At 39.2% G+C, this 15461-nt stretch overlaps 1 protein-coding gene across 9 annotated transcripts in view; it reads left to right on the top strand.

Annotated features, from left to right (window-relative positions):
- MTRR (5-methyltetrahydrofolate-homocysteine methyltransferase reductase) overlaps window positions 1-15461 on the top strand; it is a 517819-nt gene that overhangs the window by 329049 nt on the left and 173309 nt on the right. For all 9 annotated transcript variants that reach the window (XM_072152995.1, XM_072152997.1, XM_072152996.1 and 6 more), the window contains one exon: window positions 6350-6542. In XM_072152995.1, coding sequence (XP_072009096.1) covers window positions 6350-6542 — 193 coding nt within the window. The remainder of the gene's footprint in view (window positions 1-6349; window positions 6543-15461) is intronic.

Below are 15461 nucleotides of genomic sequence, written 5' to 3'. Positions count from 1 at the left end.
AAAAGGCCCTAGCTGCCTCCTTTTACTAATAAAAAGGCCCTAGCTGCCGCGCGGTGCAGGTGCATGGGCCGCGCGGTGCAGGAGCTACAGAAGGTGGGAGGATCGCCGACGCGGGACTTGTAAGTAAGTATGGGGGCCGAAACATGGGGGCCCAGCGGCAGTGCTACACAGGGGCACCATAGTTTGGGGAACTTTCCCTGCGGCACACTCAACCATGCGTCACGGCACACAGGTTGAAAATCACTGCTGTACATAAAAATGCCTTGTATGGTGGTGGAATACAAGATGTGGGAACCTATGGCACGGGTGCCAGAGATAGCACTCAGAGCCCTTTCTGTGGGCACCCAGGCCATCGCCTCAGCACATCAGACAGGACTCAAAGAATCTTCCTGCAGTTCCAAGCAACTTAAAAGATGCTGCTTTCAGTCATATTTTGATACTTACCTCGCTACTTGGGACTGTAGGAAGAGGGAGAATGTGTAGACAGGCCGAATTATCTTTGGAGGACCTTCTGCTGGCCCCACGATTCTCTGTGGGACACTGAAAAGAAGCTAAAATGATGCAAATTTTCCACCTTTCTACTGTGTTGCTGTTGTTGATGAACAGGGAGCAGTAAGTTAATGCTTTAATTTTTGATTGGCACCTCGCAATAAATAAGGGGGGTTTTGGGTTGCTTTTTGGGCACTTGGCTGCTAAAAGGTTCGCCATCACTGCAGTAGGATATGTCTCATTTGAAAAATCTCTTTCTAGTCTCTTATCTATAACACTTTTGTCCAGCTCATCATTTTTGTAATTTTTATGCAAAAATCCTAAATCTGACATCTGCAAGTCTGCACCAATAATCGTATCTCTTCAATACAACTTTCTGCATTCCCTACAACTTTTTCTCAATGCAGTAATATCTTGAGACAACTTCTCAACTTCCCTATTCAACACTTTTCCAACCTGAAACAACAATTGAATTACTCTTCCCAACTTTCATCTCTTCTGCTTCACTGAGGGAGTCTCACTTATAGTCTCACTCATTTTAAACCATTCCAAAGTGCTAATCATCCACATCTTTCCAGGAAAAAGGACCCCCATAGCTAGCAACCAACTCATGAACCAAATCAGCAAAAACATTAGGACACCACCCCTCAACTACAAACTCCTCAGCAATTTCCCTAGTTTTTGACCCCTCGTTAACTGTCTTAGAAATTTTTTTAAAGACATTCATATTTACCATATTCTGTGTGGACCCTTCAAACGAACAGCAATATGACACCTCCAGGAGATCTTATTTCCTGCTTGAGATCTTTACCATGCCAATGATTCCTTTTTGGAAACTTTGTAGCTGTGGAATCCTCTTTATAGATGAACCACAATATTTAATTGATCCCTTGATTCTTTTGCAATCACGCTGGTATTTCCTCTAGGATCAATCAAGCGGATGAGCCCCTAAGATGTCCGCATTGAGATGGTTTATATATTAAATGAATAAGTTGTTCCTGGCTTGTGTTAGAGTCGACTCACTCACCCACTAGGGATTATGTCCACAATTGGAGATTCTCAAGGTTCGACAATAAGGATCCAAGCAGGTTTGCTCAGGGTGCAGTTTATTACTATGATGTTCACATGGTGACAGCAGGTTGGAAACTGTTACACAGAGACTAAGGACGCAGCACAATTTATATATACAATGGTCTTACATCACACAAGTTGTTACCTTATCACTACAACACCTGTTCACATCCCCCTACCATTGTCTGCAGCTGTGTTTATGGTTTTTTTACTCCATTATCACATCAATGAAAGTCTCTGAAAGATTCCTTGCAAATGCCTGCAATGTGGATTCCAGGAACATCCCTGTCTGAGCAGAATGTACTAGAATATTCCACCAGAATATTCCAATATAACTCTCTCTTTCCTACATGCGGGGAACGGGATTCCCTTTCCCCTCCCTATCCTTTCCCTTCCCCTTCATTTTCTTTCTCTCTCTTTTGTCTTTGATACTGACAATCTACCCAAACAGGGTGTCTACCAAACACACATAAGAGCCTCTCACGATATACTAGTCTCTGACGACTAGTAGCTGTCAGTCATTCAGACAACTGCTTTGACCACCATGAATATTTACTGAAACATATCTTGATCTGTGCGCTGTATGGCTCTTTTCATCAGATCCTGCGTGACCAAAACGTTGGGTGAATGTCCCTGTCTTTGTTTTATTGTTCAATAAATGTTGATTACACAGTATCATAGTTTATATGGTTAAAAAAAGACACATGTCCATCAAGTTCAACCAATGAAGGGATTGGGTGAGGAAGAGATTTATGGGAAACAATTCTATATAACATAATATAATAAGTGATAATGTGAACGTTTATTCAATGGCAAGAAAACTTTCCACATTATAACTTGTAGGAACACTGATACAAGTAATAGGGGGCATGGACGCAATGTACCCCCACCAGTTTAAATAGATTGTTCTTAAAAATCAAACAGCACCACAAAAAAGGAAACAAAACACTAAAATGTGGAAAGTATAAAATGACACTTTATTGGATCAATTAAAACAAATCTATTTGACCAATGGTCAAATAAATAAATATACTTGATAAATAGATCAGAGTAAGCAGAGAATAGAAGGTATAGTCCTCAGAACAAGTCAAGGTATTAGCTTACAAACAAGTACTGCACATTACCCAGAAAAAGTCCACCAATGGTCAAATTACTAAGTATACATGATAAATATATCATAATAAGCCTGTATAGAGGTATGGAAGGTATAGACCTCAGAAGAAGTAAATGTATTTGCTTACAAGCAAGTACTGCACATTAGCCAGAGGAATTACAGAGGACCGGGGACACATACACAGGTATATACACAAATACCACTGAAGCAAGGTGAAACACGTGTCCACCCTTGGTCTATATATACCTGTTTATGTGTCCCTTGTCCTCTGTTATTCCTCTAGGTAATGTGCAATATTTGCTTGTAAGCAAATACATTTACTTGTTCTGAGTTCTATACCTTCCATACCTATAAAGGGTGGTTATGATATATTTATCATGTATATTTAGTTATTTGACCATTGATGGACTTTTTCTGTGTAAGTTCTCTTTTTAAATGGATTTGTTTTAATTGATTTAATAAAGTGCCATTTTATGCTTTCTACATTTTGCTTTTTGTTTCCTTTGTTTGTGGTGTAACTGGAGAAGAGGGTAATAATAAAACATCCCAACCCTCCCCTCCACATAGGACAGCTTGAAGACTTGGTGAGTGCACATATCGCTGCTCTCTCTCTCTCTCTGCTGCCTGCCATTTCATTCTGCAAGCATGAGGTGAATGGGGGAGGGGATACTGTGATGGAGAGCTGCAGGTTCTGTCTGTGTGATTTATTTGTTAATATACAAGTGTAGGGAAAGCTAGGGCGTCTAGGGACAGATGACTTATGGGAGCGTTCGAGAAGAATTTCATCACAGACAACCCAAAATACAACGAACGAATACTATGGTTTAAACGGTACATTGATGACCTATTCCTGATCTGGGCTGGCACAGAGGAAGAAGCCCATGAGTTCCTTGAAACCATCAATGCAAACTCATGGGGCATTACTCTCACTTTAAACATCTCTTCCACCCATATTGAATATCTGGACCTTCTAATTTCATCCGATCACACTGGAACCAAACTGTTGACGGAAACCTACTTTAAGTCGGTCGATGTAAACAGTTTCCTGGATTTCTCAAGTTCTCACTACAGGAAATGGCTAAACAATGTACCATACAGCCAGTTCAAACGGGTTAGAAAAAATTGCACAAAGAAGGAAACCTTCGAAAAACAGTCTGGAATACTAAAGGAACGATTCCTACAGAAGGGCTATCCCCCCCCTATGATTAAGGATGCCTTCCAAAGGGCAAACACTCTCACACAGGAAGAATGTCTCGCACCATCTGAAAAAATCCCCCTACCGGAGAACCATTGGAATCTTAATTTCGTTACCACCTACTCATCTGATCATACCATCATAAAATCGGTTCTAAAGAAACATTGGTCCATCCTACAGAAAGATCCTTATCTGGCAAAGATGATCCCAAAAAATCCCAAACTTACTTACAAGAGAGCTCCTACTCTCAAAACATTACTAGCACCAACAAAGCTTCGTCCCATAAAGAAAGGAGGAACCCCACACCCCCAAAAAACAACCATGTTCCCATCACTGACAGGATGCTACAAATGCAACAACCCTAGATGTCTGACATGCGATGTTCTCCAACATCGGACCCAAACCTTCACATCGAACACCACAATGGAATCCTTCAAAATCCAAATCTTTGTGAATTGCTCTTCGGACTATGTAGTCTACCTTCTGGAGTGTCCCTGCTCATTACAGTATGTGGGTCGCACTATCAAAAGTTTCAGAGAAAGAATCAATGCACACCGGAGCAAAACAAAAGCAGGCTACCAACTACACAGCATATCCAGACACTTCAAAACACATCACAATAAGGATCTCTCCCTAGTCAAAGCCACTATAATAGAGCAGATCCCCAAACACCATCCCAACAGATTACAGCAACTTATCAAGAGAGAAAATTACTGGATCTATAAGCTAAACACTATGAACCCTTACGGCCTCAATGAATGCATTGAAAAAATCTAATTAATCCAACCTCACATACCCCTACTCCAATAAGCCCTTATAAGCCCCCAACCTTTTCCAAAATTCTGATCCATCATTATACGGTGCCTATTTACTATCTATTATAATGCTCTTCTCCCTATCAAAGAATCAAATTCCCAGATCAATAATACCAAGAACGAACTAAGGAACCAATTCTCCTATTAAAACCCATCTCTAGATCACCAACCACCACAAAGACCTAACGCTATCCACCTCCAATTACAGCGTATACACATACCAGATCCCTACAGCCTTCACTCCACTAACATCTCCGATACTTCCGATAACGGTGGCTGCGCATGCGCACAGCACACCTTTTACTCATCCACTAGAGCGCAGGCGCTCACTCCGCCCCGGCCCTATTTAAACCCCCGGCAAACAGCAGCAGGTGATCACTTGGCTCGCTGCTGCTGACCGGACCTGACAAACCATCCATGTGAGCTCTCCATCCTGCCCATCACTCGAGGTAACTAAAGACGCATTCTAATGCCGACTCCACCATTATCCTCACAGCACCACAGGTTTATATACCAATCCGTTACCTGACAACTGGCCCGCATCTCAGCTTGGCGCAAGAAAGGTCAGATAATGCACAATTTCCCCTGCTCCATAGCCACTGGTTACCTATCCCCTTGTCTAATATTACATTCTACTTCTCTTTGTAGTGACTACTAAACAAAAATATCTCTCATAAAAAGAGTTCCATATTTGATTTCTGACACACAGAAAGGTCAGTACACTCACTTCTGATGAATTTTATTAATGAATCTAAACTCTCTTTATACCTTTAAACACTGGTCTCACAACAACTAATGTTTTAACCTATTACCATATTTTTAAACTTTGTAAACTTTGAACAAATCTTACTCTGTTTTATGTGTCAAAAATGTTAATATTTTATCTACTATAGACAATGTCATTTTTTATGAAATTATAAATTGTACTACTGTATACATTCTTGTGGATATCCACAACCTGACGATACATTATTATAACTTACAGAACCTTGTGGACCTGAGGAAGGGGTCATTCCACCCCGAAACGCGTTGTCCAATTTTATACCGATGATTTCTTAAACTATACTGTCTTTATGTATAATAAATGTCTCTAAAATAGTGAACATTTACTGTTACGTATCTAATGTTCTATTGATACACAAAAAAGAGCAGCGCGACCTACCACTGGCCACTCACTTTCTAAATCTAGGGACAGATGAGAGTGTAGTTGTTTTGTTATTACATTGGTTAGAGCACATGGCAGCCGTGAGGAGAATCAGCTGAGTGCTGTGAGAGAGGGGTGTCTCACATGTACATTCTCTCTCTATATTCAGCCTAGCATGGATGGGAAGTGGCTAGCAATGACCATCTGAAAAGTCACTGATCGCAGGGGGAAGTCAGCAGAATAGAAGAGGAAGGAGCAAGATTCGGGTAACTAATCCAATTGCAAAGGGGTTTAAAATTACTTGCCCTACAACATATCAATAGTTTTTTAAAATGAGGCTTACTCTTTAAACTGGCCCTGTCACTCACTCTGAGAAAAAAAAGCACTTTTATCTGATAAGATTTATTACAAAGTTTCTTTTAGTCCTTCCTTCCTATTTATTAATTAATTAAAGATTTATTGACGTTAAAAACATTCATATGTGTCATATGTGTAATCATATTATTTGTTATATTTTTCAGCTCCAGCTTATTCAAACCAGGAAAGCTATGCTTTATTTTTAATGTTGTAACCCTTGAACCATGCTCAGGACGAAAATTACTAAGGAAGGGAGTATGTACTGGCTATCTTGCTAAACTGGTGATGGAGAAGGCTGAGGAATCTGAAGCAGCTGATGCCACTGGCAGTATAAACAAGTTTGCTTCAAAACCCCAGGTAGAACATGGTTTATAACCAGAGATCTTGACTGTCATTTTTTTAAATTTACCTTTATTGTCCATAATTTTAATTTTAGTATATAATGTTACTTTTTGGCATCCCTATATGTAATAATTTTATGAAGGAATTGTAGTGCAATGTTTGCTGGAGTTTTCTGTAATTTGTGTCAAGTTTAACAGGTGTGGTCTAACATATAGATTTACCTTATTTATTTCACTTTATTCTAAAGACAATTGGGTTCTATTGAGGGTATTAGTGTATAAGAGGCCCAGCACTCCTCCAGGAAGTGGGAAAGAAGCCTGATCTTTATAACCTTGGTAGTTTGGCGCACACACTGTGGCCCTTATGGGTAGGGATCGGGAGCTGTCTTTAATCAGCCTGCAAAAGGATCTATAGACAAATCTATAGACCACTGATAAAGCATCAATTATACAATTGATGTAGAAATGCGAAAGGTCCTAGCTTGAAAGTACAGTCTCAAGAGTGGATAAGCTACCCACATTTTGCCACAATCTTCAATCCAGTTGTGGACACTATCCCATTATTATTAAGGGCACTTGTAATAAAATAAATAAACTTTAAAAAGTAAGAAAAAAACTAAAAATTTCAAATCAACTTCCCCTTTCTCTAGAACTGATGTAAAAATAAACAGTAAAAATCGTAAATATGTTAGGTATCGCCGCATCCCAAAATGTCCGATCTATCAAAATATATGGTAATAACAGTTATTACCAGCATTTAACCCGGTAACAGATAATAGTGCCCAAATGTCCGTAATACCTACATCTAAAATTTTTTATAAAAGGTGATCTAAAGACTGTACAGTCTGCAAAAATGGTAGCAATGAAAACAACATGTTGGGGCTTATTTACAACTGTGATCAAGCTCTTACATGCACAGGGAAGAAGAAGGTGAACTCCGGCAGACCTGATCAGGGAAGCGACAGATGCAGGATATCGGGCGCACGCTAGTAGTGAATCGCGGCAGCTGCGCATTGGAGTTGGGGAACGCACCTCGGGGATCGTGCAGGGACAGGTAAGTAAATCTGCCCCATCATCTCGCTAAAAATGACATGTCACACAGCTCCGTAGACCAAAGTATGAAAAAGTTAGAACCCTAATAGACGGAGAAAAGATTTTGGCATGGAAAAGGAAATATCGTCATTGTAATGTGCAATTTGTTATGCTCTTTACATAGAAAAATTAAGTTATAGAATGTGGGGAGTAAAAAATACCAAATCAAAAAAGGGTCTGGTCGTTAAGGCTTTAAAGACAAAACTGCATGTGAAAGGAAACCTTAAAATCCATTTCTATCTAGTGAAAGTTTCTTAAGTTCCCAGTGTACTCTGTCAAAAGCCTTTCCCGACATTTGACGTAATAATACTGCAAGGGTCTGGTGTGCTAAATTGGACCCCCCCTCCCCCGCTGTCATCTGCAGCTTCTTCCGGGAGCCGGGTCCTGCCTCCTGGTGCAGCATGCTCAGTGTGTCACATAATACAGTGTAATACATGTGAAGGTGTTAAAGTAAAAAAAAAATGTTAAAAACACTTAACATAAACATTTATTAATAAAAATAATTAATTAAATAAAGTTAAAGTCCCCTAAACACAAACATTCCCTATACATATCTAATAAAGTAAAAAAACACAAAATCACCAGAAAAAAACCCAAATTTGGTATCGCCGCGTCCGTAACAATTTGTACAATAACTCAGTAACATTACTGGACCCGCTTGGTGAGCGCCGTAAAAACGAAACCCGAAAAACTTGCCAAAAAATGTACATTTTTCATTAAATCGCTTCACAAAACTGTTCTAAAAAGTGATCAAAAAAAGTTATGTACGCCAAAATTGTATCACTGAAAAGAACAACTCAACAAGGAAAAAATAAGTCCTAAACCAGCTCTGTCAACCGAAAAAATATTAGCGTTATATCTCCGTAAAGATGGTGATACAAAAATAAATGAGATTTTCTCTGTATTAGTTTTAATTCAGTAAAATTGTAAAAATATATTAAAAAAACTATATAATTGAGGTATCACCATAACTGTAGTGATCCATAGAATAAAGATAATATGTTATTTTTATGGTACGGTGAATGACCCCAAAAAATACAAGAAGAAAGGAAACCAAAATTTACAATTTTTTTTCCCACATACATTTAAAAGTTAGTAAAATCTCATTGATGAGCTAATGACCCACTTAAATGAAGTGTTTGTAAAGTGTGTCTAATGTCACAAAATATAAGCCCTTATTTGTCCAAATTTCCCCCCCAAAAAAGATTGTATAGCCAATAAAAAGGGACAAGGCATAATCTGCTCTGAATGGCGCAGCTTCCCTTCAATGTCCTGGCGTGTGCACATACAGTAAGTTACCACCACATATGGGAGATTGTTATACGCGGGAGGGATTGGGTATCAAACTTTGTGGACAGTTTTGGTATTTTATCCCCTGAGAATTAAAATTTTTTGAAAAAAATGTAAATTTCAAAATTGCATCTGATCTTGTTTTATCCCCTGTAAAATAGTTAAAGGGTTAACAACTTCCATGAAAGTTGTTTTACATTGTTTTACATTAAGGGGTGTAGTATCTATAATGGTGTAATTTATGGGGTTTTACTTTTATTTAGGCCTCTTAAAGTGACTTGAAATCTAAGCAGGTCCTGCGAAAGCGTGATTTTGTGTTTTTTATGAAAATTTGAGAAATCGTACCTAAAGTTCAAAGCCATCATAACATCAGAATGCACACAAAACCATGGAGACATAAAGCAGACATTCGGTTAATGTTAGTTATCAAGTTTTTTTGCTGTTATGACTACGTATGGAAAAAGTAGGAAATTTTCAATTTCAAAAATCGAGACTTTTTCACCAAATATCTGTTTTTTTAATAAATAAACGCAACACATACCACCAAAATTTTTAAACTAACATGAAGTACAAAGTGTCACGAGAAAACAATTTCAAAATCACTTGGATATGTTAAAGCGTTCCGAAGTTATAACCACTTATTGTGACACAAGACAGATTTGAAAAAATGGGCCGTGTCAGGAAGGTGAAAAGTGGCTTTGGCGTTAAGGGGTTAACAGAATTGCAGCTTCTATCAAGATGATGACTATTCTCCTGACATTCCTAAACTATCCCCCAAGCATAACCCTTAATAGACCTTATCCAATTAATAATGAGATGACAGATAAAATCCTAGCCGGGATGGATGAAATAAATCTTTAAATCTCTATTATGTTGAATTACAGGGCTAATTTTCTTTTTCTTATCTTTTCTTGCTCTATGGATTGTTATTATCTAGGCTTCTAGTATCTCACTTGGGCTTTCAACATGTTTACCCAATATTTCTAAAGCCTTGTTAAATAGAGTACACAAAAATTTGTAAATGGACCATAATGACACAGCCCTTTTCAGATTTAGCATTTCTATTTCTGCTCCAAAGAAAGAAACACATATTGTATCACTGCTTTGTAGTATACAGGCAGTCCCCTACTTAGGGACACCCGACTTACAAACAACCCATAGTTACAGACGGACCCCTCTGCCCCATGTGACCTCTGGTGAAGCTCTCTGGATGCTTTACTATAGTCCCAGACTGCAATGATCAGCTGTAAGGTGTCTGTAATGAAGCTTTATTGATAATTCTTGGTCCAATTACAGCAAAAATTTTGAAACTCTAATTGTCACTGGGGCAAAAGAAAAAAAATTGTCTAGAACTTCCATTATAAAATATACAGTTTCGACTTACATACAAATTCAACTTAAGAACAAACCTCCAGACCCTATCTTGTATGTAACCCGGGGACTGCCTGTATTGTGTATATGTCTCATCTCTATTGCATCATGCATCCAGCAGAATGTAATGGCAATTTTTGAGCCTCTCGGAGAGTGGTGGTAGTCATTATTACTACATAGATATTGGACCAGAACATATCTTGCATAGATACTTTATTAGAAGTAAGCCTGCTACATAGATACAGTAGCAGAAGCTACAGCCTTATGCTGCACTAGATATATCAATTTTTTTATGCAAAAAAGACTCAAGAGAAAGGAGCAAGCATCCATTATTTATGAACTAATGTATGAAATTTTATTCAAAAATAATTTTAACATGGCATGATAACCATGTGGTCACAAACACATACATGCATAGTATGACAAAAACATTAAACATATTTATAAATTACACATCAAGGTGTCACAGAAGGGATCAACATATGATGATCAATCCTGATTATGACAGTTGCACATAATACTGAATATGTACAGTAAAGGGTCTTGCCTCAGATTTTCGGGAAAGATAGATTAATTGCCAAAGCATCCTGGTCGGGTTTAGAGTAATTTCGGAGGGGAGGGGTGCCTACCACTCTTAATTTTAAGATATTCTTGTATTTACCATATACCTTGTGATTGCGACCCTGCTGATAAATACCCCCCATAGTTTGATAATCAATATGATTCAGTATTTAAATTTGTTAGGTAATATATAGATATAATAAAAAAGTAATTTTCAGTGGCATTTACATTTCGTTATACATGCTTCACTGATGGCTCTAAAAAAGACTTCTAAAAAAAAGACTTTTATTGCTTCCCTCATTTTCTACTCTCAGGAATTCTATTTAGTGGATAGCCCCGTCGTTCCTCCGTCTCCGACCTTTTGATGTATCTGGCGGGTGGCTGTGTAATGTGTTAACATGAGCACAACCGGCTACTTTTCACTTGCGATAAGTAGCTTGGTGCAGCAAATGAGCCAGCGCAAGGACAGGAACACCCCATGCCAGCCCACTCCTAAAGAGGGCTATAGGGGAAATAATCTCAAGTGCTAGCAATACGCTAGCATTTGCTATTATTTCAGGGCTTCTTCACCATTTTTGTGGCATAGAAGTTCTGATAAATACCCCCCATAGTCTGATATTTAAGATGATTCTGTATGATTCTGTATCTTTTCAGGTGATAGATATATAGATAAACAATGGAAAGTCCTGAGCAGCACAGCTGAGATAGCGGGTGCAGTAGGCGTTGATTCCTTGGCAAAGGATCCCAAATATATCAAAGTGAAGAGGGGGTGAACCTTTTTTCTTTAAACCTCGAGGTTTCAGTGTGTATGTAGATAGATAGATAGATAGAATTGAAAGATTTTAAATGCAAGGCAACCAATAATAGATAAATGATGTATAAATGAAATTCAAAAATGCAGACAATATTTTTTAGGTCGCCCTCATAGGAGAAGGTAACAAAGTCACAGCATAGAGTAAATGCCTATTGCAGCAAAAACTTACCGGTTACACCCGCGACCAGTGCTAGCAAGTGCTTTGACGGCGGCTTCAAAAAGATGGCGGTGCATGGGCCCGAGGATCGTCGCTCCCCATGAAGTCATCAGGGAGTGGCAATCCATCGCCATGGTAACTTTCCGAAGACCCGAGGCTGTCTCATTTTAACCCTTCCATTACAATGTGCTATAAGCACATTGTAATGAATGAGGAGGAAAATACCCATATACTGCCATACTGTAGTACGGCAGTATATGATAGGATCGATCAGACAACCTATGGTTAAAGTACCCTAGGGAGTCTGAAAAATAGTAAAAAGAAAAATTAAAAACGTTTTTTTTAAAAAATATAATAAAAAAACCCCTAACAATTCAAATCACCCCGCGTCCTAAAATGCCGGATCTATCAAAATATAATAACGCCTTTTCAATGCATTTAACCCCGTAATGGAAAATAGTGCCCAAAGTCGAATATGGCATTTTTTTTGCCATTTTGAAAAATATAAAAAAATCTATTAAAAGTGATCAAAAGGTTGTACAATCTTAAAAATGATATAATTTAAAACTTCATCAAAATTTGCAAAAAATTACACCAGCCACAGCTCCGTACAGTAAAGTATGAAAAAGTTATTAGTGCCACAAGATGGCAAAATAAAAATAAAAAATTGTACAGGAAGTGTCAATTTTTATAAATGTATGAAAACATTATAAAACCTATACAAATTTGGTATCCCGTAATTGTATTGACCCAAAGAATAAAGTAGACATGTCATTTGACATGACAGTGAAAGCCATAAAATCCAAACCCACAAGAAAACGTCGCAAATGCTTTTTTTCACCATTTTCACTGCATTTGGAATTTTTTTCCTGCTTCCCAGTACACAGCATGGAATATTCAATACCACCACTATGAAGTGCAATTTGTTACGCAGAAAACAAGCCGTCACACAGCTCTTTACGTGTAAAAATAAAAAAAGTTATAGATTTTTGAAATTGGGGAGGGATAAATGGAAATGAAAAAACAGGAAAGTGCCCAGTACTTAGCCGGTTAAGAGACACTAGAGACAATTGATTGGGGCGGGGGAGACTGTGACTCCTGGACCTGGGTGCCCCTTTCTGACTGGAGTCCCTTTTTTCCCAAGATGGTGGTTCTCGTCTGAGTTTTTATCTTTTAGAGATTTTATAAATATGTATGTTGCCCATAACAGCTCAACTTTCCTTTTTCAAAAGCAGTTTGAAAACAGAAAGCTAAAGTATGGCTGCTATGCGCAAAAAAGACTAATACTAATCTTTATTAATATAGCACCATCATATTCTGTAGAGGAACATCATAGGGTACATGAACAAATAAAATAAAACATTACAGAGTACAAACACTCATATGAAACAATAGGAATGAGGACCCTACTTGCACAAGTTTATGAATATTAAAGCTAAATAGGGAGAGTAAAAAGCAGCAAGAGGATGGTGTATTAGTCAAGCAAGATGTCCATATATAATTTGCAGTAGGGACAGGGGTTGGGGGGGAACAATCGAAAAGAAGAAAACTGCTCACTTGTCATCAGATATAAATGTGTATATCATAGGTGCTTAGACTATCAGCTGTCTGTTGATTAGCGGCCTTTCCGCATCTCTAGTACAGGGATCCACCAGTACCAGTGGAAATATGTTGCTATACAAGTTTCAATAGTAGACAGTTGGGCACTATTTATATAATTTATCGAGTAGCATTTTTAATTTTTACTTTTTTTACATTTGATACGTATGTATACAAAAGCAGTATAGGCATTTGCGGTAAGTTTGTTTAGTGTCTGGACACAGTCTTCAGGCCCCTGCCTTCCACTGTAAGAAAGCAGGAGACCTATCTGATTGCATTCCCTTTTGACAATGCTGACCTTTCCCCCAAAAAGCTTAGATGCTGTCATTGTTATTGACTGCAGCATCTTAGGTTTAAGGATGCCTTAAAGGAAACCTACCACTTGAAGTGGCAGGTTTCCGATGGCAATACCGGGCACCAGCTCAGGGTGAGCTGGTGCCGGAGCTTATTTTAGTTAGTGTTTTAAACCGCGGTATCGCGGTTTAAAACACTTTTTACTCATAGATGTAATTAATAAACAAAAAGACCAGGCTCTGATCCTCAGTTTAGACGCTGAGAAGGCGTTTGATCGCCTCAGCTGGCCCTTTATGTTTCAAGTGCTTGAACACATTGGAATAAGAGGTCCCTTTCTCCAGGCTTTGAGGGGGTTATACTCAAATCCCACAGCTGAAATTAAGCTCCCACATGCGTCTTCCCCACCTTTGCGGATAAGGAACGGCACCCGCCAGGGTTGCCCACTCTCTCCCCTCCTGTTCATACTTTGTATCGAACCTCTGGCCTCCATCATCCGACAAGATCCTAATATCCATGGTATTATGGTTAGAGATAAGGAATTCAAACTGTCTTTATTTGCGGATGATATTTTACTAACTATAACCCAACCTCTAATATCTTTACCCAACTTGCAGGCACGGCTGCAGCAGTATGGTCGTCTCTCTGGTTATAAGGTAAACCCTTCAAAAACGGAGGCTTTGCCTCTTAATCTTGACCAATCACTGGTAGACCAACTGAAAACCACATTTCGATATAACTGGAAAGCGGATGCCATTAAGTATTTGGGGATACAATTGACTCCCTCTTACAATACGCTCTATGCACAGAACTTCCCCGGCAGTTTCCGGGAAATAAGGACTCTGCTTGACAATTGGAATAGTCTCCCCCTCTCCCTTTTTGGTAGGATAGCAGCGGTTAAAATGACCATCTTGCCCAAGCTGCTTTACCTTTTTGAAACCTTACCAGTCCCAGTCCCGTTAGGGGTTCTGAGGTCCCTGCAAGCATCCATAGTGCACTTTATCTGGGCAAAAAAGAGACATAGAATCTCCAAGACTGTCCTCATCGCCCATAAATCGAAGGGTGGCCTATCGGTACCAGATATAACCAGATACTACTGGGCAACACATCTACGGCGCATCCCAGCATGGTCTAACTTGCTGGCTTTCTCCAAATGGATGGAGATAGAGAAATTATGGCTGGCTCCTTTTCACCCTAACTCTTACCTCTGGCCTAAAGAGGCACCTGAGCTACCTGACTCCCAACTAGGCCCCATCTCATTCACAATTAAATTGTGGAGGGCCTGTTTGGCCAGATTCCCACTGGTCTCTCAGTGCTCTCCCATGCAATCTGTCTTACACACCCCCCTCATGCAACAAGCCGGAGCAGGGCAGGAAATTAAACCCTGGCACGAGAAGGGTTTGTTTAGGTTTGCAGATATTGTGGACTACCGAGACAGGAAGATATTACCTTTCACTGCCTTACAGGATAAATTCCATCTCCCGCATACGGCAAACTTTCACTACATTCGAATCAGACACTTTTTACAGTCCCTAAACAGTACCGAGATGGTTTCGGCGCCCACCACATTTGAGCACATTTGCAAAACCGCCACCCACACTTCTGGCCTTATATCCGACATCTATATGATCCTATTACACCCAAGCTCAGATGAACCCATTGCACACCCGTATATGGCCAAATGGGAGAGCATAGTGGGGAGTCCAATATCCCAAGACACATGGCAATTGATCTGGAATAGAGCGGCTAAAACCTCCTTG

The sequence above is a fragment of the Engystomops pustulosus genome, chromosome 5 (genome assembly GCF_040894005.1).
Source record: "Engystomops pustulosus chromosome 5, aEngPut4.maternal, whole genome shotgun sequence".
NCBI lineage: Eukaryota > Metazoa > Chordata > Amphibia > Anura > Leptodactylidae > Engystomops > Engystomops pustulosus.
This window is presented reverse-complemented; position numbering and strand designations above follow the sequence as displayed.